The 24,354-nt window shown below is 38.8% G+C and overlaps 1 protein-coding gene across 1 annotated transcript in view; it reads right to left on the bottom strand.

Moving 5' to 3' along the window:
• Positions 1-453: 453 nt before the first annotated feature.
• The window catches only part of TBC1D15 (TBC1 domain family member 15), a 113,035-nt gene continuing 89,134 nt past the window's right edge, over positions 454-24,354 (bottom strand). The window contains exons 12-17 of the mRNA XM_089674099.1: positions 17,541-17,641; positions 16,568-16,667; positions 16,376-16,473; positions 9,627-9,743; positions 7,275-7,361; positions 454-3,830 (exon numbers count right to left, since the gene is read on the bottom strand). Coding sequence (XP_089530225.1) covers positions 3,615-3,830; positions 7,275-7,361; positions 9,627-9,743; positions 16,376-16,473; positions 16,568-16,667; positions 17,541-17,641 — 719 coding nt within the window. The 3' untranslated portion in view covers positions 454-3,614. The remainder of the gene's footprint in view (positions 3,831-7,274; positions 7,362-9,626; positions 9,744-16,375; positions 16,474-16,567; positions 16,668-17,540; positions 17,642-24,354) is intronic.

Raw genomic sequence — 24,354 nt, forward strand, 5'->3', positions numbered from 1 at the left:
TGATTGGCTCTTTGTACTGCTTCTTCCTCCCACACTCCAATTCCGCTGTTCAGAGAATGTAAGATGCTGATATTCAGGTACTTATACTTCTTGCATTTAGAATATACATGTAATTACGTATTAATGGTTACTGTGCTAAATTAATTTGTATTTTTATATCTGACTAGGGTTCATTTTCAATACAAGTGAACTTTTATCACTAATGTTACTGTTGAGATGAAGTTGCTGAACACTTTGTAAATAATCCGAAGAGCTTGTCATATGCTTCCATCAGTTTTATGCTCTAATATTCATAATAGCTATTGGGGGCCTAAAGGCTTTCTTCACCAATTTCTACATTTCACAGTACCTTACTTTTCACAATACCAGACATTTCACTCCATTATAAATCATATCTATGCATTCAATCAAGGTTCCTTCTAGTTAAAAAAAAAAGTCATAGCAACAACTAGCTACAAATGCCTGCTATAGGCATGTTATAGAACAGTTTATTGCAAAGTACCAAACTGCATGTAAAAGGTTCAAGGGACATAATTACACTTGAAATTTATTTCATATTTACAGATTTCACTATACAATTAATACATTGATTTAGTCATGTGCACGTCACAACTAATATTCATGCATTTGCGGGCTGACCTTAACAAAATGCATAATTTGCAGGAAATGACTGTGCGTATCTGGTTTAATCAGCACATAGAAAAAACCTTCACCAGAAAGAATATAAAATAAGTTATTAGTGAATGACTGTGTGTGTAATGAATAGTCCTCATACTGACTAACATTATCAGTAATAATGAATTTTAAAATTAGCTTCACAAAAATAGCATAGTAGAAAATGCACTGCAAAAAACCCAAAATGAGTATATTATTTAGCAATCAAAGGGTATTTTAATTTAAGAATCATGTTCTGCTTATCTTCAGAAAAACTGCAGCATGACCAGCTCCTTTAAAGGGAATTAACATATACACACAGGAATTGTAGGCATTTCAGTTACAAGGTCATATTCTTTAAGAAAATCAATACTACAGATCTTCACATAAAAATATGCTATTAAAACAAAAGTTGAACAATTTCATTTTCAATTTGATACAGACCACGGCAACAATGAGTAATGGGTGTTTGTTAGCTAGGTGGTAGTTCTCAATAAGCTGCTTGAGAGCCATTTGCTTGTTTTAGCCCTGTAATGTCACAATGGCCTCCTGGTGGTTCCACAGTACTTGCCTGTACACAGCCTTTATTATATTCTATCCTAAGCAGGAAGCCTTGCAAATGTTGTCTAATCAATACCCTTTAATTACAATTTCTTCAGGTCCTAAGTATAAAAAGGACCAGGCCTTCAGACTCTAGCTTTCACTGCACAGAGCACCTGCCAACTGTAAACACAAACAGGGTAACATTTGACATAATTTCCTCTGTTCTATTCTGCTGCAGTCCCTGAATTCTGTAGTGGAGCTACACTTTTAATTATGCAGTCATCACGTCATATCTCAAGACAGTTACACATAAATGCTGCAGAGATGTGAAGCCCCACTCTTAGTAAATAGGCCCAAGTATTTTAATGAGGTATCCCAGCAGATGCAGCAGGCTGCACCCTAGCAAGATACATCTGTAGCATGTTTAGAAACAGGTTTTCCCAATAAAAGTAGGTCACCTTTGTACCCTGTTAGTATTAACCAGGTTTTTTTCAGTGGTATTTTCACAGTTCATGTTGCTGGCCACAACATATTTAAAAATAGCATTGCACTCTATTATAATGGTTACATTACTCTGTATTAAACAATGAGTACGTAAACCCTTATAGGTAATGCCGGATGGCCATTTTATGCTGCTCTGCTTTTCCTTAGAACAGCGTGACCCTATGTGACTCACAAGTAATATTGTAAGAGTGCTTTTTCCTTTGTCATACAAGGGGGGTTATTCAGGGAAGACTCCTATTGCATCTTCTTAGCATAATTGCTTCTTTGTAACAATAAAAGCATCTTCTTTCAAAACCACATAACAAAGCATTAGCAGAGGATCTCTGTTCAAAAAAATGATTTTATAATGGATAAATGGAAGAGCATTTATAGCTTGACAGATAAGGTCCAATGCAAGTTGAAAAGTAATCACAGCAGAAAAGCTTGGGCTAATTAAAAGTTAAGTGTGAGGGTTTGACATTTGGCCAACCTGCTGCTCTTTACTGCCGACAGTGCTGACGCTAGCCAGCACAGCGCTCTACAGAGATATTTCTGTTCTTTGTGCATGCTGATGGACTTAATCACCCTCTTGAGTTACCACTTGCACATTATTTGGGGATGGAAATACCCCAGTTAGACTTTCGTTATTTTATTTTATGAAGAACAGAGCAGGAAGAGTAAAATTGTTCTAGTCGCAGCAAAGATAGAATGTACAGCGGAGGAGGTAGAGCTGGAACATCTCACTGCTGGAGGCATACACTCAATCTGCTGGCATCAACAAAAACCTGTGTAATCAGCTTGGGTGAGCAGTGTTAGAAGCTGTCCTCATCTGCTCTGAACAGATACTAAAGCAGGCATGGAAAAGGGATTATTCAATTCTGACCATTCTAATATGAATGGTCAGAAAACCTTTCTGTATGAATATTTTTAGGCTGCTAAAATAAACCCACCATGAAACACTAGATAAAACTAATACAACTTCTATCAGCATCCACCAAAACAGACTTGCGTATACTCTTAGTTGGCAAAAGACTGTGCATGAGGAGCCCCCACACTTGGGTGCGCTCTACATGCAATCCTTGATTAGAGGTCCAAAGCAGAATCTGGTAAGATCTTCCTCACAGAATCCCACAAGGCAAAGTGGGCACTTCAGAAGTCAACACAGGGAGGCAGCCACAAAACATTGTGAAACCAGGGGTGAGCGTTCTCCAGCTCCAACTTGGAGTCTATGTCAAGGAATGCATGCAGAGTGCACCCAGGTTCTGTGACTCCCCAAAAGTAGCAGAAATTTCCTGACAACTACAAGTGGGTACAGCCACATCTAGGTACTATAACGATACATCTTATCATACCGGGCCCATATTAAGTTACCCTTCCAAGATTGTTTTGCCAATTTAAGCAACCGATGCATGAAAAAACCTGGTTTAACTATTATATTTCTTAACTTGATCAGTTAGGTCTGCATTTTTGAGCCATGGTGTTTCATAGCATATATTAACAGGCCACTTTAGGTTAGAAAAATAAAATAAAAAAGCAGGTTTGAATAAGAAATGCTGCATGAAATGTCCTGCTAAACCTTGTCACTTAGGATTCCATTTGTGCAAGTGCTAATTCACATATCTAAATGAAAACATTTGATTCATTAGTATTTTGTAGTTATTTAAACTTAACAGACAGAAGAGACTTTTTCAATTCACCAGGTCATCTGTATCTCACTAGTGAAAAGTAATGGAATGATAATGATGGAGAGTCTATTTTGGTTCAGCTTTAACTACAAAAATAATTAAGTTAGATCCTTTGTTTTAAAAGTTTTAATGCAAAGACACTGCTGTAGACAAAATGAGTTTTCCAAAGTCTCCGAGATTAACACCACATAATAAATCAAATGTCCTTGTCAAGGTATTGTAGACACGTGTCTTGATAGGAGCTTTTTTTTACCAGGCAGAAGTTGGTGTGTGAACACTGTTTGGCAGAGCTTTCAGGTTTGAATTACTTCTTGTCCCATTAGTGGGGTGTACAGGCACAGAGCTATTCTGAGACGGTGACATTTGGTAATGCTTCTTGACAATGCAATCCTCGGCTGTGTCATATGACAGTGGTGCAGTGTTGTTGTTAAGGCCAAGAACTTCACAAACTGCTGGAGGCAAATCCTGAGCAACAGAAAGCACAGATCTGCTGAGCTAATTGTTTTAGATGTGGCATATTTAAAACATGAGTCTACAGCAAAGTTCTAAAGCAAAGTTCTAAAGCATACAGATCCCTTTCTCTAGTAGGATGACTGTCCCTAAACCAGCTGCTTAAACACGAAGTCTGCAAAGGCAACTCCTATATTTCTATCCTTACAGATTAATTTACCTATTCTATTTGAATAAAAAAGATTGTGATTATTTCTGTCTTGATAAAAGAGGCACAGCTACTGTACTGCAAAGAAGCACTGTCTGAGTGTAACAGAAAAACTGCAGAAGAGCTATGGTTCAATGAATCAGATGTAGTATGGGCAAGTCTCTGTCACTCGCTGCATGACAGCTCTTACCAGCTTAATAGCATCCTAAACTGTTACAGCCTTTTTTCTTGTTTCTGTGAAAATCTTGGCTGCCTATAATCAACCATTCAATTCTACTTTACTCTACTGAATCACAATACATAGCTCCCAACTGTCCCTAATGTACTTATTTCCTCCTCAGTTGTCCCACTTTTTGGGTCTGATGTATAAACCTCTAGAAAAACCCACACTATTTAACCCCCATTATGCTACACAAAACCATTTCATCCAATCTCCAAATGACTACATTTGTTATTTCACAAATCCAGTATAAAAGAAAAATGTTAGTTAAAAAAAGAAAAATCCTTGTGGGTTAAAGAATATGTTACCCCAACAATTCATATTTGTGCCTTTTGTACCATGTACTTGTATGAAAAAGTATCCTGTTCTTTTTTTTTTTTTTTTTATAAATATTTATTTATTTTCAAGTCTTATGCATGTCATTTCAACATTTCTATTATTATAATTATCAAAACAGTAATTTATATAATTTATTTGACCATATATATAAACTTCCTTTTCTTACCATCCCCCCTCCCAAACTCCCCCTCCCCTCCCCCCCTTCCCGCTCCCACCCACGCTCCACTTTCCTTTTTCTCTCTTTAAATCCATATCTTTCTGTTCTTCCTAAACCCTATTCTAATTCCACTTCCAGGAATATTATCTCATCAAAAAGTATCCTGTTCTAAGTGCATTGCTTCCTTTGCAAGAAATACCTGGTGATCCTGCCAGGTCTCCTGCTCTCCTATTTCAAACTGACCACGCAAGGCATGAGAGCACATCCATCCCAGCATGGTCAGTTTTCTAGCTGTGCTGGGAGAACAGCCTGCCTGTCCTCCAATGGCCAGATTGTGCGGGCACGCCCCACTGCACAACTAATCACTAGGAAGATCAGTGTACTGCTATTTCTCCACAACACCTCTCTAAGCCTCTTGTGTAGGTGAGAACAGAGGTTATGTGATCACATATTAAAAAAAAAAGAAAAAAAGGTATTTATCATTTTTTTATACAGTATATACAAAATGTTTTGCCTTTCATTTCTGACTTAAAGTGAATGGATTGTTTTACAAAGTAAGGGTTAAATATACTTTAACCAGTCATTTTCTGTGCATTCATTCTTCAGAGTCCATGTGAAGGAGCAGGGGAAAGGCAGGTGTGTATCCTTACAAAAAAATGCTTACGCCATATGACAGCAAGTTTTAATTTGGGCTCTGAATGGCTAAGCATATGGTGTCAGCCCTGCCTACTTTATGTCTTTATTTCTAAAGGATAACAAAGAACACAGACCTCTTGTCATTCCCCCCCCCATCCTTATAATCTTTCCTTGTGCACAGGAAAGTATCAGCTCACAAAATTTCTGCCAATATCAACAGGTATTTTTACACTTACCCTACAGATATGACATAACACTTTTAATGGTAATTTAACAGGCCAAGAGGGAGCAAATCAGAGCAGATCATTGTTACGGTGCAGGCACACTTTATATGTATGGAAGTATTACAAACAAATAATATCTTTGTGATAAGTTATCTCTAATGAGCTTCTTTTAGTTTTTGCTGCTATCACAGACTATGAGTACATATTTCAGACATGCCAATTGTAATGAGCATTTGTTCAGGCAGAGGGAATGGAGGGAATCTGTAAAACAGCAGCTGGAGTCTACTGCAGATAAATAAGTGATAGCGATTAACCAACAGGGTGCAAGAGGCATACATTTTCTCTGCACAGCGTTCAGTCTTCTTGTCTGCTTGGCTTATTCCCTGTGTAGATTAGTGGATGTTGCATAAAACAGTGACAAACTGTTGACAGCCCTTACAAAAGTTGTATATTCTTCAACTGCCTCTGACTGGTAAATCCAGTTCATTTAGTTTTTCTGTTAAAGCTGAACTCAAGGCTGATACGAGAATGTAATAATGAATTCAATTATGGATTCATTGTAAAATCATACTACTAGCATACAGTATGTGCCTGAATTTGTCTTGATTGTAGCCTCCTGTAATCTCCTACACAGTAGCAGGGGAAGCAGTAGGAGCCAATTATTGCTCAATTAATTTGCACAGTCTAACACTGTCAACATGCTTAAAGGGAGCAGGTAACAGAATGGCATCATCAATTTGCTACTAAAACTTCAAAGTCCAATCACAGACTGAGCAGTATCCCAACCTGCCTGTATTGCTACAGGGGGTCCACATCTTGACAGCACTGCCTTACAGATGTAGCTGGATTACAAAGTAACAAATACTTTTATAAAATGTATACTTAATATTTAACAGTTTGCATGAGGTTCAGCTATAGACACAGAGGCTAAATTCAAACTAGCAATTAATGCCAGTACAAATTTTAGCGGCAGGAATCAGAGATTCTTACAGAGGCTCTCAGCAACTAGGTGCAGACCACTATAATGACAGGTCGCCAAAGGCTGCAGGTATTCACAGCAGTTGGCACAGCCAGTGATTACCTGCAGGGATTTCTGCTGGACAAACTTTGTGTGTGTCCAGCAGCAATCGTCGTAGGGAACGCTGGCGGTGCAGAGAGCTACGAAAAGCTGCGGCCTCTGCGGACCTGTCATTATACTGAACAGGGCCTGCGGCTGTACCTAACCACTAAGAGCCGCAGCAGGAATCAGAAGAAAAATTTGCACTGGCACTAATCACCTGTGTGAATGTAGCTTTATGCAATGTTTATTTGGGCTTCCGTGTGGTTACTCCTACTGTTACTAAAACATAACAACTGCATATCTTAAATATTAAATTGGTTGTAATCCAAAAATGTAGTAAACAGGTTCACCATCAGTTTAATTCTACATATTAAAGCAAACATTTTAACAACGGTTCTAAAATAATGCCATTTTATGGATAACTCAGTGGAAAACCTTGTTTGAGCATTCTCATTATCTTTTACAATGTCACAAAATCATAATTTTAACCTTTACTTAAAAACTAAAAAAAAAACTGCCCTGAGGCTCTACAGAATAAAAACTTTCTTGTTCCTGTAAAATGAGATTGTAATACACTGAAAGCGATAAAAGGTCATGCACAAGACTTTGTAATACCTTGCATTTCATCATCTGCAAAGAGATTGCTTCCGCTTTACACAGAACATCATTAATTTCCAGCTTCATGGAAAGTTCATTGATATGCTAAAAAACAAAACAACATAACTCATAAAATAACACATTTTTCTATACTTATAATGTTCAAATGCATCTACGACTGCTTGATGTGTCTACACTGCAGCTGAGAGGTCAGTAGATCAGAATGTAAATTTTGTATGTCATCAGGTGTATAGATGGACAGAGCTGCAAAGCAGTAACTATACCAAATGGCAAATTGGTACAGTTTAAATGGCTTCAGATTAACACCTACTAAAAAATAATAAAGACAAAAAACAGATGCAGTTCATTGTGCACTGTGATATTAAAGCCATTTTTTTTAAAGAGATGCTTATAGTAGGACTTTCATGCTCTGGCTATTATTCTTTTTAACATTTCTCCTCTCCTCCTGCTCCACTAACTGTGACTCAGCCACAATGGCTGACTTCAGGTATGCAGGTGATGCTCCATGTGCTTACCGGAACCTATGGAGCCTCGCCAGAGTCTCCCATTCATGTGCATTCCTGTTTAGAACTACAACCTTACATGCAGCCATTCAAAGCACAGGCAGAGATTCAGAGATAAAGCCACACCTCTTCTCCTTCTCAATGGTGGTGACTGACAGTGGTTTTGGCTCTGTGTCCCTCTCAGGACCAACTGGACATAAGGCTGTAGTTGTAAACTGTTGTGTTTCTGTGGGAACGGTGAACACAATGATTACGAAGTGAAGCAGGCAGTCCAAGGATGATTCAGGGGTACTGACAAATCTTTCTATGACGAAGCTTTCCAGGCATTAAATGCTGGGATAAGTGTATAAATGTAGCAGGGGAGTAAGTCGAAAAATAAATGCAGTTTCCACTCCTTGAAATTTGTTCCTTTATTATATAAACTCAAATGTCCCGCTTTGACTTGAACGCCCCTCGCATTACTTCATATTTCATGTTGCCTGTTTAGGCACCTGATTTTCAGGCAGATACACCCCAAGCCAATCAGTTTTCTTCAAGTATTTATTTGGCTTTCAGTCTTTTCGTGCTGTACAATGACCAACGTAAGGCAATCTAGGTGGATTGAAAACTTAATGTGGACTAAAAGAAACTGCAAGCACTGTATAAAAAAAAAGGTTTGACTGATTAATGTCATAAGTATAGTAACAAGCTTGCAGTTTACTTCAGTCTTTAGTCCTGTTTTGTTTTTTTCCCTTTTGATAATGGAGCAAAAAAACCCTTGCACGTATGTCCTTACTCTACACTAGGGGATCTATACTGTAAAGCAGTGAATCTGACTTTCACCAAACATTCTCCGGAGGTGACACAATCACTGACATTTAAAACACATGTACCTAGAAGATTCACTTGTAGAGAATGTCTGCTCAATGTCAGATTCCCTACTTTATAAACCCACCCCTTAGAGTTTAAACCTTATTCTGGTTAGCAATTTGCTAACTTATTACAGGACTAAGGATAGTGAAATGTTGTAAGGCACTGTAATTGCTGGACTGCAAACAGAATGCCAAAGTGCATTTTCTAACAAAGAACTATGACTGCAAAGCTGCAAAGCATAGAATCTTTTGTCATCTACACAGACCATTCAAACATTCTTTCACTATGTACAATACAATAATAATTGTAGTCTGACTGGCTACTTAGGAAAACAGAACTTTATCCTTTCCAGTTTTTATTCATGGAGCTCAAATATAGTAATCTCTACAGACACATCAACATGGATTTACTAAAATGGGAACCGATTATCAGTATTAATCTCCACACACACTGGCAAATCACTTTTCTTTGAAGCTGCCAATTTGTTCAGACTATCACATATTAATGTCAAAGTCAGGCCAAACACGCTTTAGATGCCAGTTATTCTACAAATCTTCTATTACTGAAAGTTAGGAACTCAACCAGCATGTTCAGACTGTTCCCTAGAAATTCCCTTACTCATGGTTACAGGAGAACTAAAGGGCTCAATCAATAGGCTGGCAGAGTTCCCCTCATGTCAAAGTGATCAATGGCAGCAGTATAACAGTTTCAACTGTACATCAAAAGTGACAAATGGCCTTATTCAAGTACTAATCCTTATGTGCAGCAACCCATAGTAACCAATCAGAGCTTACTCAGACCAGTACAAGATGGATTCGAGTTGGTTGGTATGGATAACTGCACTTAAGAATTATTATTGAAGAATAAGAACACCTTATAAAACAAGAGTGTGGCAAAAGTGAAAAATAATACATACTTATATACATATTTTATTGGACTTGGGACTTTAAAAACTATTTTGATACGTTAAGTGATCATAAAGTCCATAATATACCTTTAGAATTTCATTGAAGCCATAGTTCTGCTCCATTATTTGCTTCTTCTCCGACTCCAATATAGCACAACAAATGAGCAGATGGAAGTTTTGACAGGGTAAGCCTGTCCATATCACCTATAAAATTGTTGAAAAAAACACAGAAACTTTTTCTTTGCTATGAGTAATGACATCACAGCTAAAATAAAATTCAGGAATAAGTGCAAATTACTGATCTTTTATCATCCACATTTCTCATTCAAAGGAGAACCTTGTAATTATGTTTGCATGACTCAGCAATTTTGTGATCATGAATTCCATTAGTGAATTATGTAGCTACATTAGAAGCAGACACAGTGGTTTAAAAGGAAACTATAACCTTTTCGATGATGTTTTTATAAAGGTAAACATGTGAAAATGATCTACGTAATGTAAGTTGTATGGTAGTGCTTTCAACACCTTGTCTGTATGCATAGTGTGCGGTTATACATGCATTAATGTGGCTGCTATATTCGCACTTTACATAAGCAGGGTCTGCTTTGTGTTAGTGAGGTAGTCATAGGAGAGTAAACCATGTACAATCTAACCACCTCCAGCACCTGAAAAGATGAAACTATGCAAGCAAAAAGGAGTAATTGAATTAGCTGGACATTATGTGTATGGATTATATAAATTAGAACACAGTGATTTCAAAAACTTCCACACTCCAGTCATGTTCTTGGACAATCAGCACCTGCTTTGAATACATAACACCATGGTGATGGTGGATTTGGGTGACTGAGCTACCTATGGAGCTAAAAACATTAAGAGAAATTCTTGAAACCCATTACAACTGAGGAAGCCACCTGGATGGCTACATAACAACATTACAAAACAAGTTCAGCTGAATAAGACTGTTACTAGTTATTATTGTTTACATAAACGGAGGGACAAGTTGAGCAATGTAGCCAGAAAATGCTCATCTCAGAGGACTAGACTTTGTGCCAGCAGTTGTTAAGGTCCCCTGCCAGCTCTCGGAGCTCCTCCCCCCTGCCAAGTGTCCCCATAGCAAATGGTTTGCTCTGGGGACACTGGTGCATACTTGCTCCCGAGCCGGCCCCGTGTGTACATGAACACACAGAGTGTAGCTTGGCCCCGTCGTTAGCTTCCACTGCTGCTTTTCTGTCCAGTGAGATGAGAGCATTAGAGTAAAAAACCTTTTGCTTTTAGAACCACTTTAAACTAATATTAAGGGCCGAGCAAGCAGCTTGCTATGGGGGCACTTGAGTAGGCTTGCTCCCAAGCCACTGCTCTGTCTAATCAGACACGGAACATGGCTTGGCCCTGCTCACCACTCTCTTCTCATTGGATCACTGGCTGGCCTTACATGCACATCGCTAGATCAAGATGGGATTCAGGTAAGTATTAGCAGGGGCTGGCAGGGCTGCTGCACAAAGAAGGATTTTTACCTTCATGCATAGAATGCATAAAGGTACAAAAACTTGAGCCTTTACAATAACTTTAAGACTTCATTGCCATATGAGTAGCCTCGCAGCATGAAGAAGGGAATAGATTTTTTTACTTTTATATCCAGTTTGCTACTTCAGTGTACATGATTTAACCTCCAGTGCTTGCATCTGTTTTCATAAGCATACAGTTGCAAGAAAAAGTATGTGAACCCCTTGGGATGAAGTGGAGTTTTGCATGAATTGGGCATAAAATGTGCTCTGAACGTCATCTAAGTCACAACAATAGAAGAACACAGTCTGCTGAACATAATACTACACAAACATTAGATGTTGCCATGGTTTAATTGCACATAACATGTAAACATTCACAGTGCAGGGAGGAAAAAGTATGTGAACCTTTGGACTTAATAACTGGTTGACCCTCCTTTGGCAGCAGTAACCTCAACCAAACGTTTCCTGTAGTTGCAGATCAGACCTGCACAACGATCTGGAGTCATTTTGGACCACTCCTCTTCACAAAACTGTTTCAGTGTAGCAATGTTCTTGGGATGTCTGGTGTGAATCTCTCTCTTAAGGTCATGCCACAGCATTTCAATCGGGTTGAGGTCAGGACTCTGACTGGGCCACTCCAGAAGGCGTGTTCTGTGCTGTTGCAGCCATTGTTTTGTTGAATTACTTGTATGCTTTGGGTCATTGTCCTGTTGCATCACCCATCCTCTGTGGAGCTTCGGTTGGCGGACAGATGGTCGTACGTTTTCCTGCAAAATGTCTTGATAAACTCTGGAATTCATTTTCTCATCAATGACAACAATCCGTCCAGGCCCTGAGGCAGCAAAGCAGCCCCAAACCATGATGCTCCCTCCGCCATGTTTTACAGTGGGGATTAGGTTTTGTTGTTGGTGTGCTGTGCCTTTTTTGCTCCACACATAGTGTTGTGTGTTCTTCATAAACAACTCAATCTTGGTTTCATCTGTCCACAGTATATTTTGCCAGTAGTGCTGTGGAACATCCAGGTGCTCTTTTTCAAACTTCAAAAGTGCTGCAATATTCTTTTTGGACAGCAATGGCTTCCTCCGTGGTGTCCTCCCATGTACTCCATTCTTGTTTAATGTTTTCCTTATTGTAGATGTGTCAACAAAAATGTTAGCATGTGCCAGAGATTTTTGTAGGTCTTTAGCTGACACTCTGGGATTCTTCTTTACCTCATGCAGCATTCTGCGCTGTGCTCTTGCAGTCATTTTTACAGGACGACCATGCCTAGGGAGAGTAGCAACAGTGCTAAACTTTCTCCATTTGTAGACAGTCTGTCTTACCGTGGACACATGAACATCAAGGCTTTTGGAGATACTTTTGTAACCCTTTCCAGCTTCATGTAAGTCAACAATTCTTGATCGTAGGTCTTCTGAGAGCTCTTTTCTGCGAGGCATGGTTCACATCAGACAGTGCTTCTTGAAACCAGTAAACCCAAAACAGGTGTGTGTTTTTTAAGGGCAGGACAGCTGTCAGCAACACATCCAATATCATCACACTGATTGGAGTCAAGGTTGGCTCACTCCTGGCTCCAATTAGCTCTGGGAGAAGTCATTAAGCTAGGGCCTCACATACTTTTTCCTCCCTGCACTGTGAATGTTTACATGTTATGTGCAAATAAACCATGGCAACATCTAATGTTTGTGTAGTATTATGTTCAGCAGACTGTGTTCTTCTATTGTTGTGACTTAGATGACGTTCAGAGCACATTTTATGCCCAATTCATGCAAAACTCCACGTAATCCCAAGGGGTTCACATACTTTTTCTTGCAACTGTATATCATTTAGAACCCTTTTATTTACAAATAGGCATGTGCTTGCTTCTTTGTACAACATAGATAAAGGTGGTGCACATAGAGGCATCATTTGTTTAGTTATGTGGGACCATTTACTTGTATTATGCTTATTTTACTACAATGCATAAAAATTCACCTACACTCTGGTAGCTGAATGAGGTCTAAATGATTAAAGTATACAGAGAGTAACTGGAAGAAACATCTACAGATCTGTATTTATAATACACTATTAGAAATAAAGCACAGCAAGGATTAAAGATGATAAAAAGAAATAAAAGATTTGAAATGGAAAAGTAAAAATGCGGAAATATAATTATTGTGCACACGTTCAATAAAATATCCTCAAACTAAAATTAGCCATGACTTCTAACCCAGGCTTATTGTGAACCTACTGACAAAACAGAGAACAAAAAACCCATGTCAAAGTATACATTAATATCTAAAACTTGCCATTATACTAGCTGTATATTTTACTGCAGTGTAGTTCCTTCTAAAGTACTGTATTATATGGAGCTACATTATGTAAGCAGCTATAAATATTCATGAGAATGTGAACACCACATCAGCACATTTGCTGACAAACAGATTTGTTCACTGTACTTCTAGAAAACTTGTACTGGACAAAACCTATGGAACATGCACTGCTAACTGACACACACATTCCTCAGGCTACACCAGGGGTGGGCAATCTGCGGCTCACCAGCTGTTGTGGAACTACATTTCCCATGAGGCATTGCAAAACTGACAGTTACAGCTATGACTTGCAGAGGCATGATGGAACTTGTAGTCCTGCAACAGCTGGAGAGCCGCAGTTTGCCCACCCCTGGGCTACACTATTAAACATTTCCATACCGGGCACTTTTACCCCCTTCCTGCCCAGGCCAGTTTTCAGGTTTCAGCGCTCTCACACTTTGAATGACAATTGTGCGGTCATACAACATTGTATCCAAACTAAAATTTTATCATTTTCTTCACACAACTAGAGCTTTCTTTCGGTGGTATTTAATCACCGCTGGGATTTTTATTTTTTGCTAAATTAACAAAAAAAGTCCAAACATTTTGAAAAAAAAACACGTTTTTCTTTGTTTCGGTTATAAAAGTTTGCAAATAGATAATTGTTCTTCATAAATTTAGGCCAAGATGTATTCTACTACATGTCTTTGGTGAAAATAACCCAAATTAGGATGTATTATTTAGTTTGTAGGAAAGTTATAGAGTTCACAAACTATGGTATAGATCTGAATATTGATCAATCCTGAAGTACTGACAGCCAATCTAATTTCTTGAGGTCTAAGAATGTCAGAACAGTACAGATATCCCCCAAATGACCCCTTTTTGCAAAGTAGACAGTCCGATGTACTTCATAAGAGGCATGGCAAGTTTTTTGAAGTTGTATTTTTTTTGTCATAATTTTTCGGAAAATGAAAAAATTTAAATTATTTTCACTATTTTTTTTTTTACATACTGTCACCAGTGCAGTACAGCGTCATCATATAACTGGCATGGCGGTGATCAGGGACACTGACTGGTGACAGTATTAAAAAAAATATATATTTTTTTTTATTATTATTTTTAATTTTTTATTATTTATTTTTCTTTTTTTTAAGATTTTTTTTTTCATATTTCACTATGTTCAAAGTAGTACAATGTTACCATAGTAACATTGTACTACTTTGGGGAAGTGATCAGTATTTTTTTTTTTTTTTACACAATTTGCTTATAGCAAAGAATTACTTTGCTATAAGCAAGCATTTACCTGAATGACATTGATTCATTCAGGGTTTTTCTTTTTTTTGTGCTTAGCTGTGATTTGGCCACAGCTAATCACATGATATGTGCATGTGATCGCTGTGACCATTCACAGCTAGACACTAGTATACAATGGATGGCATAAATGAAGCCATCCATTGTATACAACTGTCATTGGTCACAGCAGGTCACATGGTACCGGCAACGGGGGCCGGTACTCAGATCTGTCATCGGCCGTGTCCGAGGTACGCGGCCGGTGATAGTTTGCGCGGCTCTGCAAGCGCGAAAACTGCGCATGTGCAGGAGGACGCCATATGGTGTCCACCCGGAAATCTACAGCCTTTTCCCGGCCGCCAAACAGCTATTTGCCGGGCAGCTATTGGTTAATGATGGGATTTCCAATATATTTGATTTTTTGGGGTTTCTATTGCTTAGCAGGTATTGGTTAGGATAGCTGAATACCAATCTGTTTGGTCTCCTAATAAAGAGTATATTACGGCACCTATACTGTGATATTGTGTAGCTTTTCACTGTCCTGTTTTTGTTGTTGTAACTATATTTGTAAAACCAAATAAAAATGTATTATGGGAAAAAAAAAATAAAGAGTACATTACAGTGTTGTAACTCTGCTGAGGTTGTTGTTAGAGCAAACAGTTAGGAGGTGGCGTTTCAGCCAGACTTTGTATGGTATAGACATAAGAGAGTGTAAAAAAAGTCTAAGTTTGTTTACTGATCAAAATGTTTAAAACAGAAGTTTTAGATATAAAAAAACAAACAAACAGTCATACTCACCTAGATTGAAGTATCATCGATCCTATGCTGCAGTGTCCCCTGTCGTCTGCAAGACCGAGAACTGAGCGATCAAAGACTGCTGATCGCTCAGTTCTTGGTCTTCAGCGAGCACAGAGCCAGTGACTGTCAGTCACCGGTTCTCTGCTCCACCCCTCCAGCACTCACTGGAGCGTCAGGCTGTGGAGGGGCTGGCTCAGGTCCTCAGCAGCATGGCGAGAGGCTAAGCCAGCTCCCAGTCTAGACATCTGGGTAGATCCTGACTTTAAACTCAGGGTCTCTGCAGAGCCTGGACCAGCTCAGTGATGTCAGCCGAGAGCTTACTTTAACCCGCTGTCAGCTGAATACAGGTCACAGGAGTGCTGAACTAAGTGCACTCCTATGACCTACAGGAGAAGTAGGGCCAAAAGAGTTTTATCCCTTCTCCTTTAAAAACAAATAATCAATGTTTCGGGGACTCCAAGGTACTTCTTTCTACACTAATTGCTGGTGAATTATGAAACGGGTTGGCTTGTTTTCAAACATTCAGATCAATAAACATATTTCAGGATTTCTTCAAGTCTATGTGTTTACTGGAGAGCCTTTTCCTTCTCTCTGTCCTGGATAAACAAAAAGAAAACAAGGGGAAATCCCACCTTTGATAGCTGTTACCAGAATGTGTCCTCTCTGGAAGATCTCTTTGACTTTATGTCCTGGTGATACCAGAAATTTTGGAATTCCTTTAACTCCCTGTCTTAGCAACAGAGGTCCCCAGACCAGAAAGTAAATCTCTCTAATGGCGATACAGAAAGCAGTGAAAAACTAACAGAGATTCCAATCTTCCGAGGATTTGAAGATAATTCCGCATGAGACAGCAAAATCACATAAATAAATTAAGAAACAAGACAGAGAGCAGGAAGGGTAAGCAGGAAGAGTTAAATGATCTGAAATTGTTATTTTCTATGGTATTGGAACTTACCTCCCACACTTGAAGAATATCATGAAAGCTAAATTCCCTTTTAAACCTGATCAGCAGCCAACGAAAACAAAAATATAAATAACCAGAGTCCTGAGATTCTAGAAAAGGAATGCACACAAAGCATATGTTAACGCGATCGTGCTGAATGTATTCTTAGTGCTTAGACCAACATTATTGTGACATAATACACACCAAGATAACTGCAAAATCCACTGTCCAGTAAACGCAGCAAAGTGCTAAGCTGCACCAGCTGTGTCTTCATGCCTTGCATTTGTTCTTCAAAATTTTGATGCTAAAAAATACATTTAAAAAATATGTGAGTAAAGGCTTACAACAGAGCTGCCAGCATATGATAAAGTATAGTAGAATGGTTTAAAGTGACAGTAAACCCTCTCATATACCCAAGCAAAGTGACTAGCCTCAGGTGATACACAGAGGAGAAACACATCCATCTACATAAGTTGTACCTGTTTATCTGCACCATCTATACTCTCTAGCTATTCAAAATGCAGAATTTATACAGCTTGTCTGAGCTTTCAGAAAGAAAGGGGCAGAGAACTCCCCTCAGTGAGGGGAGCTCTGAAAGCTGATTGGAAAGAAGGGCCACACACTCCCCTTCCCAGAGCACACAACAACAGAGCTGAGGCTGTCAATCACAGGCTATGCACTGGATCTCCCTCCATTGCCACCTTTTTTACCTCTGGGTGCCAGGAAAACGTGTCAGAAGTGACTCATACAGATAGCAGAAGGAGGAGGCAACAGAGAAATTACACTTAGTGCTCCAGATTGAGATAAGTACACACTAAAGAGGGATATGTTTTGTTCATTTTTCATGTCAGAAGTTTACAACCACTTTAATGACAAGTACACAGTAACAATGCTGTTGAATAATCAGCTAACTGAGCTTATGTCTTGCATGTTCCCTGCAACTTGTATAAAAAAAAAACTGATTTTCTTTTTCTTTTTTTTAAACCAAACAATTCAATCCTACCCCACCATGACACTCAAACCTCCCCATTTGCCCATTAGTCTATCACTATAAAGGACCAGTAGGGAGTAGAAAGCATGATGTATAATATTACTCTTCATTTAAGTAATAACTGAAAAATTATTTTACTGCAGAATCTTCTCTCAAAGCACAAGTTTACATTATCAGTTCATTTACCATTTGATCCATATATGATACAAAGCACCAGAAAGCATCCACTTCATTTTCCATCACATACAGGACAGGGGAAAGTAAGTCACTCATGCCTTGAACATATCCTTAAACAGAGAACAATTGAAAAGAATGAATAATACGAAAAACAAATAGGGTTGCAGTATTCAGCAACACATTACATGCAGCTATTCTTGAGGATCCCCACATGATTTTAGCGCATATGGCCAATGTTAAACTATTCAAAACAACAAAAAGTGTGAATTTTTTTGGTGAAGCTTAAAGCATAACTAAAGACAAAACTTTTTTTTTTAGTTTAGGATAGAGTGGAGAGGGATTAGAACACCTGTCAGGTTTTTATTGCTGTCTGTGCCCCCGTTAGGGAGATCTACCCTCTCTATTTCTCCTGTTTACCAATATCATTGAAAGTGGCAGTAAAAGAAAATTTTGGGTTGTCCCCAGAAAAGTAATAGAGGGGAAATCTTCCAATATGGATACTAGTTCTGGTTAACTTGGGGGTCCCCAAGGAATTCCCTTCATTTGCAGACATTTTCTCACTTCCTGTTTTGGCTATGGGACAGGAAGTGAAGGAAAATCTCCCCAATGGGACACAGATGGCAAAAAATAAACTGACGGGTTATAACCCTCCCTTACTCTATCTGAAATTAAAAAAAAAACATTTTGCCTATAGTTTTATTTTAGGGATTATTAAACTCAAACACACACAGTTTTTCATTTTTTTTATACCTGGTAATCCTCTAAATTAAACACTTTTGAACACGAGTGGTTATGCTCACTCCTCCACCGTATCTATAAAGGAAGCCATGGGTGTCACCCAGGCTGGACATGACATCTACTCCTCATTTCCATTACATGAGAGGTGGGGGGGAACAGTAATTTACAGAAAGAAGATAACAATGTTTGTGTTTTCAGTTCAGCTCACAGGAAGTGACAAGGATACTGCATTTCTGGCATGATTAACCGATATCTTCTAAACTTGCTGAAAACATTCTTAGCCTTAATTCAGTTTTCCTTCAAATCTAAACTCCAAAAAAAAAAAAAAACTATTAGGTAAAGTACACACTATATCGGACAACTGCCAGAATACTTTGCCGGGTGTAGTAGGGGGCAGTATAGTGCGCATCTTATGGCTCCCTTTTTTTTGTTGTTTTGTGCAAACGTTTGTTTTGTATAAAGTGTGTTTTGTACAAAACGTACACTTCATTCATGGCGCTGTACAGCACTGTAGTGTGCTATGCTGCCTTACAGTGTCATGCAATTCTGTGCGCCAAAATAAAATTCATCTAAGTAAGTATCTAAGTGTGAGTGGGACACATAGGAAACAATTGTTTCCTGTTAGTCTTTGCGGTGACAGATGTTTTACAATGCAGTAAAACGTCTGTCACCACACACACTGTGTGAATTAGTCTTTATGCAGGCCATAGATGGGTCAAAAATCGGCTGATTTTTCGCCCGAAAAAAAAATCGGCCAATTTTCGCACCGTTAATGGGTTAATTGGTCGGTCATTTTTCTGGATTTTGGCACATTTTTTTAATCGGTAAAGTTGGAAAAAAAATCGGCTGATGTTGCCAATTGGCCGATTTTAGCGGCAATGATGGGCAAATTGGCCGATCTTTTTACCAATAAAAAATCTGCGCATGAGCCGTGAGCTGGAAGAAGAAGAAAGAAGAAGTAAGAAGAAGAAGAATTCCAGTCCGCTATTATATTTGCCATGAAAAAGTACTGCGGTTGTAACAATGTATCTATTTGTATCCGAATAAAAACATCTGTATCCGAAATGGATACAAATAGATACAATGTTGCAACTGCTATACTTTTAAATATCAAATATAATAGCGGAGCTCTCTGCAGGGACAGAAGTAATTAAATGCCGGCCGTAGATGGGAGGAAAATCGGCCGATTTTTTTTTACTGTTGGTGGTAACGTCAGCCTATTGAACGACCGATTTTTCATTTTTTTGTTAAAAAAACGGCCGGTTTTTGACCCATCTATGGCCTGCATTAGGCCACATTCACATCTGCGAATAAGCCCAACACTGATTACATTCAAGAACCCCAGGGGGGATTCCAGGTGATTAGCTGTGGGAGGCAGCCCCATTGAAAGCAAAGTAAGGCTGCCGACTCCCGCTGCTATTCGCAGATGCTCACATGTAATCGCGCATGCAGTAATCACCTGTGAGTGATCAGCCCTGGATGTCTTTAGTAGGCATGCCAACAGTTAGAAAGCCCACTCAAGGTACTTTAAAGACCTTTACGAAAAGAATTATGGAGATGATCACTGCTTACAACTTCTAAAAAAAAAAAAACCCAAAAACAAAACAAAAAAAAACCATTAGTCACTAACCCAGAACATGCAGATCAGGAATTTGGACTTCACTTTGACCTAACTTGCTGTATATTTGTCCTAGGTCAGTGATACAGAAAAAGTATTGAAGTCTGGCAGCTGCTATTTACAGAAAAAGATCAACAACGGTTGCCTCTATATTTTTCTCAGTACAACTTTTTCAATTAAAATCCTTCAATAATGTCTCATGACACCTCACGGCCAGACTAAGAAGGGCTTCCACAGTGTCTCCAGGCTAGGCTGCAACCTAATGTCAATCATTCTGTGACACTTCCCTCCCTGAGAAATGCATCCATCTGCATTCAATTCTTCCTGGAGGCTGAAGCTGAAGCGTACATATTTTCATTCTGAGCGATCACGTGAATAATTAGACTCAGGATTAGTATATTGAGGAACCACAAGGTTACAGGCAACCTGAGGATTTGACATATTGAAGCGGTCAAGCCCTGGAAATGTTAGCCATGTCTCATAAATGTTTCCATGCTTAATGTTTGACACTTGATATCCAATATGCTTTCACTATGCCTAATGAGCCTGGACTCCTATACATCACATTAGTTTTGTTTAAACCACTGCATCCATCTCTAGCACGTTAAGAATTGACAGTACTATAGATTGTTAGTTACGCACAACTCTGAATATTATTCAGTGTGATATCGGGAAAACTATAATAAAGGAAACAAATTGTTCTTGTGCAGTTTTTGCACTTGGCAAAGCTTAAAATATAAGACTGTATTTAGGTAGCCTTGTTCTTGTCCTGGAACAATGTTTTCTGTCCTGATCAGGCAAACACTGGGAGGAAATGGATAGAAGACATTACCGTCACAGCTGAACACTTTGTTTCAAAGAGGAGGATTTGAATGTCAGCCTGATAATATCTTAACAATCAATTTCTCATTACTGCACAAGCGATCTGGATAAATCATCCCAGCATGCTATTTAACACATGCGTTGCTGAAAGGCCCCAGACTCACTGCTGCACCATTATATAATTAACCAATAAGCCCCCTCCAGCATCAAAAGGATTAACTGATGACAAATTGGATCAAAGGAAACATGCATAGCATTTACGCTACTCCATCTTCTAAAGCTTTAGACCTAGACTCTAATTAAGTGGAACAACTAAGTGACTATGTAGAAAACACTCCCAAAGCAAAACTCTTTATTTGCAATGACTAAAGAGCAATGATGCTGATTCAGGAGTAGCCAGCACTAAACAGGATTAAAGTGACACTCTAGGGCTGAAGGGCCCCGTAATCTTGCGTTTGCATGATTTTTTCCTGGACACAGCCCAAGCACATGCTGGTTGATGTTTGGTTTTACTGACTTAACTGGCCCTTGTGTACCTTTATATCATTTCCTCGCTGATATCCCACATACTAGTAGAAAAGGACAAAAGAATTACAGAATTCAGTAGTCAGCTCAGTCTATGAGCATGTGTTTCCATTACAATGTTAAAGAACATTCAGAACAATTAGGCACCAGCAGTAAACTCTAGATACTGTCACTATGTGGCTGCTGGCCATTTTCCAGCAATGCATTAGTTACACTGCAGACAAACAAAATTATTCCATTTACAGTGACTTGAAAAAGTATTCATACCCCTTGAAAATTTCCACATTTTGTCATGTTACAACGAAAAACATAAATGTATTTTATTGGGATTTTATGTGATAACCCAACACAAAGTGGCACATAATATTGAAGTGGAAGGAAAATTATGAATAGTTTTCAACATTTTTTACAAATAAATATCTGAAAAGTGTGGCATGCATCTGTATTTAGCCCCTTTTACTCTGATACCCCTAACTAAAATCTAGTGGAACCAATTGCCTTCAAAAGTCACCAAAGTAATAAACACAGTCCACCTGTGTGTTTAGTCTCAGAATAAATATAGCTGTTCTGTGAAGCCCTCAGAGGTTTGTTAGGGAACATTAGTGAACAAACAGCATCATGAAGGCCAAGGAACACACCAGACAGGTGAGGGATAAAGTTGTGGAGAAGTTTAAAGTAGGGTTAGGTTATAAAAAAAATATCCCAAGCTTTGAACATCTCACGGGGCACTGTTCAGTCCATCATCCAAAAATGGAAAGAGTATGGCACAACTGCAAACCTACCAAGACATCACCGTCCACATAAACTGACAGGCCAGGCAAGGAGAGCATTTATCAGAGAAGCAGCCAAGAGGCCCATGGTAACTCTGGAGGAGCTGCAGAGATCCAAAGCTCAGGTGGGAGAATCTGTTGAAAAGACAACTATTAGTTGTGCACTCCACAAATCTGGCCTATATGCAGGAGTGGCAAGAAGAAAGCCATTGTTGAAAGAAAACCATAAGAAGTCCCTTTTACAGTTTGTGAGAAGTTATGTGGGGGACACAGCAAACATGTGGAAGAAGGTGCTCTGGTCAGATGAGACCAAAATGTAACTTTTTGGCCTAAAAGCAAAATTCTATGTGTAGCAGAAAACTAACACTGGACCTCACCCCGAACACACCATCTCCACCATGAAACTTGGTGGTGGCAGCATCATGTTGTGGGGATGCTTTTCTTCAGCAGGACAGGGAAGCTGGTCAGAATTGATGAGAAGATGGATGGAGCCAAATACAGGGCAATCTTAGAAGAAAACCTGTTAGTCTGCAAAAGACTTGAGACTGGGGCGGAGGTTCACCTTCCAGCAGGACAATGACCCTAAGCATACAGTCAGAGCTACAATGGAATGGTTTAGATCAAAGCATTATCATGTGTTAGAATGGCCCAGTCAAAGTCCGGAACTAAATCCAACTGAGAATCTGTGCCAAAACTTAAAAATTGCTGTTCTCAGACGCTCTCCATGCAATCTGACAGAGTTTAAGCTATTTTACAAAGAAGAATGGGCAAAAATTTCACTCTCTAGATGTGCAAAGCTGGAACAGACATACCCAAAAAGACTTGCAGCTTTAATTGCAGCGAAAGGTGGTTCTACAAAGTATTGACTCAGGGAGGCTGAATACAAGTGCATGCCCCACTTTTCAGATATTTCTAAAAAAGTTTGAAAACCATTTATCATTTTCACAATTGTGTGCCACTTTGTGTTGGTTTATCACATGCAATCCCAATTAAATACATTTACGTTTTTGGTTATAACCTGACAAAATGTAGAAAATTTCAAGGGGTATGAATACTTTTTCAAGGCACTGTAAAACGAGCCTATTGCCTCAAATACACACACAGTAATGGTCATGTTCACCAGACAAGTCTACAAATCCTTACGGCTACTGGAACTGCCAGTCCTGCATCTTAAATTTTTCAGAACTTGTAGTTTATATACATGACACCATACAATATTTTAATATGCGCTTACTTCAGGTAAAATAAGTATTGAACACATCACCATTTTTCTCAGTATATATATTTCTAAAGATGCTATTGACATGATATGTTCACCTCATGTCGGTAACAACTCATGCAATCCATACATACAAAGAAACCAAAACAAATAAGTTTAGAAATTAAGTTATGTGTAATAAAATGGAATGACACAGGGAAAAAGCATTGAACAAGCTAACTCAAAATTTATTTAATACTTCATACAAAATGCTTTGTTGGTAATGACAGCTTCAAGACATCTCCTGTATGGAGAAACTAGTCGCATGCTTTGCTAAACTGTGATTTTGGCCCATTCTTCCATACAAGCGGTCTTCAAATCTTGAAAGTTCCGTGGGTCTTCTCTATGAACTCCGATCTTTAGATCTTTCCATTCATTTTTTATTGGATTCAAGTCAGGTGATTAGCTGGGCCATTCTAGCAGCTTTATTTTCTTTCTTTGAAACCAATTGAGTTTCCTTGGCTTTGTGTTTGGGATCATTGTCTTGCTGAAATGTCCACCCTCGTTTCATCATCCTGGTAGATGGCAGCAGATTTTTATCAAGAATGCCCATTCATCCTTTCTTCAATGATATGAAGTTTGGAAGTACCGTATGCTGAAAAACAGCCCCACACCATGATGTTCCCACCTTCAAACTTCACTGCTGGTATAGTGTTTTTGGGGTGATATGCAGTGCCATTTTGCCATTTGACCTCCAAACATGGTGTGTATTAAGAAATCCAAAGAGTTCAATTTTGGTTCCATCTGCCCAGACTATATTCTCCCAGTATTTCATAGGCTTGTCTAAATGTTGTGCAGCAAACTTTAAACAAGCTTTTTCTTCAGTAATGGAGTCTTGTGAGGTGAGCTTTCATACAGGCCATGGCGATTGAGTGCATTATTACTCTTTTCTTTGAAACAATTGTACCTGCTTGTGACAGCAGAAATATTTTATTTTTGTGTTGTTTTGTTGAAGTCAAGCAGTCAGCTTGTCTGCTTAATTAAATTTAGGAGTTCCTGTGCCCCACAGGGGGGTGGGAGATGAAGTTGATCTCAGCGGGAGGCACAGAGAGCAGTGTCATGTAGCTGGATAAAGCCAGATGTGTCAGCACC

Source organism: Staurois parvus, unplaced genomic scaffold (genome assembly GCF_062004578.1).
Source record: "Staurois parvus isolate SC_StPar_1 unplaced genomic scaffold, SC_StPar_1.0 ptg000147l, whole genome shotgun sequence".
Taxonomy (NCBI): Eukaryota; Metazoa; Chordata; class Amphibia; order Anura; family Ranidae; genus Staurois; species Staurois parvus.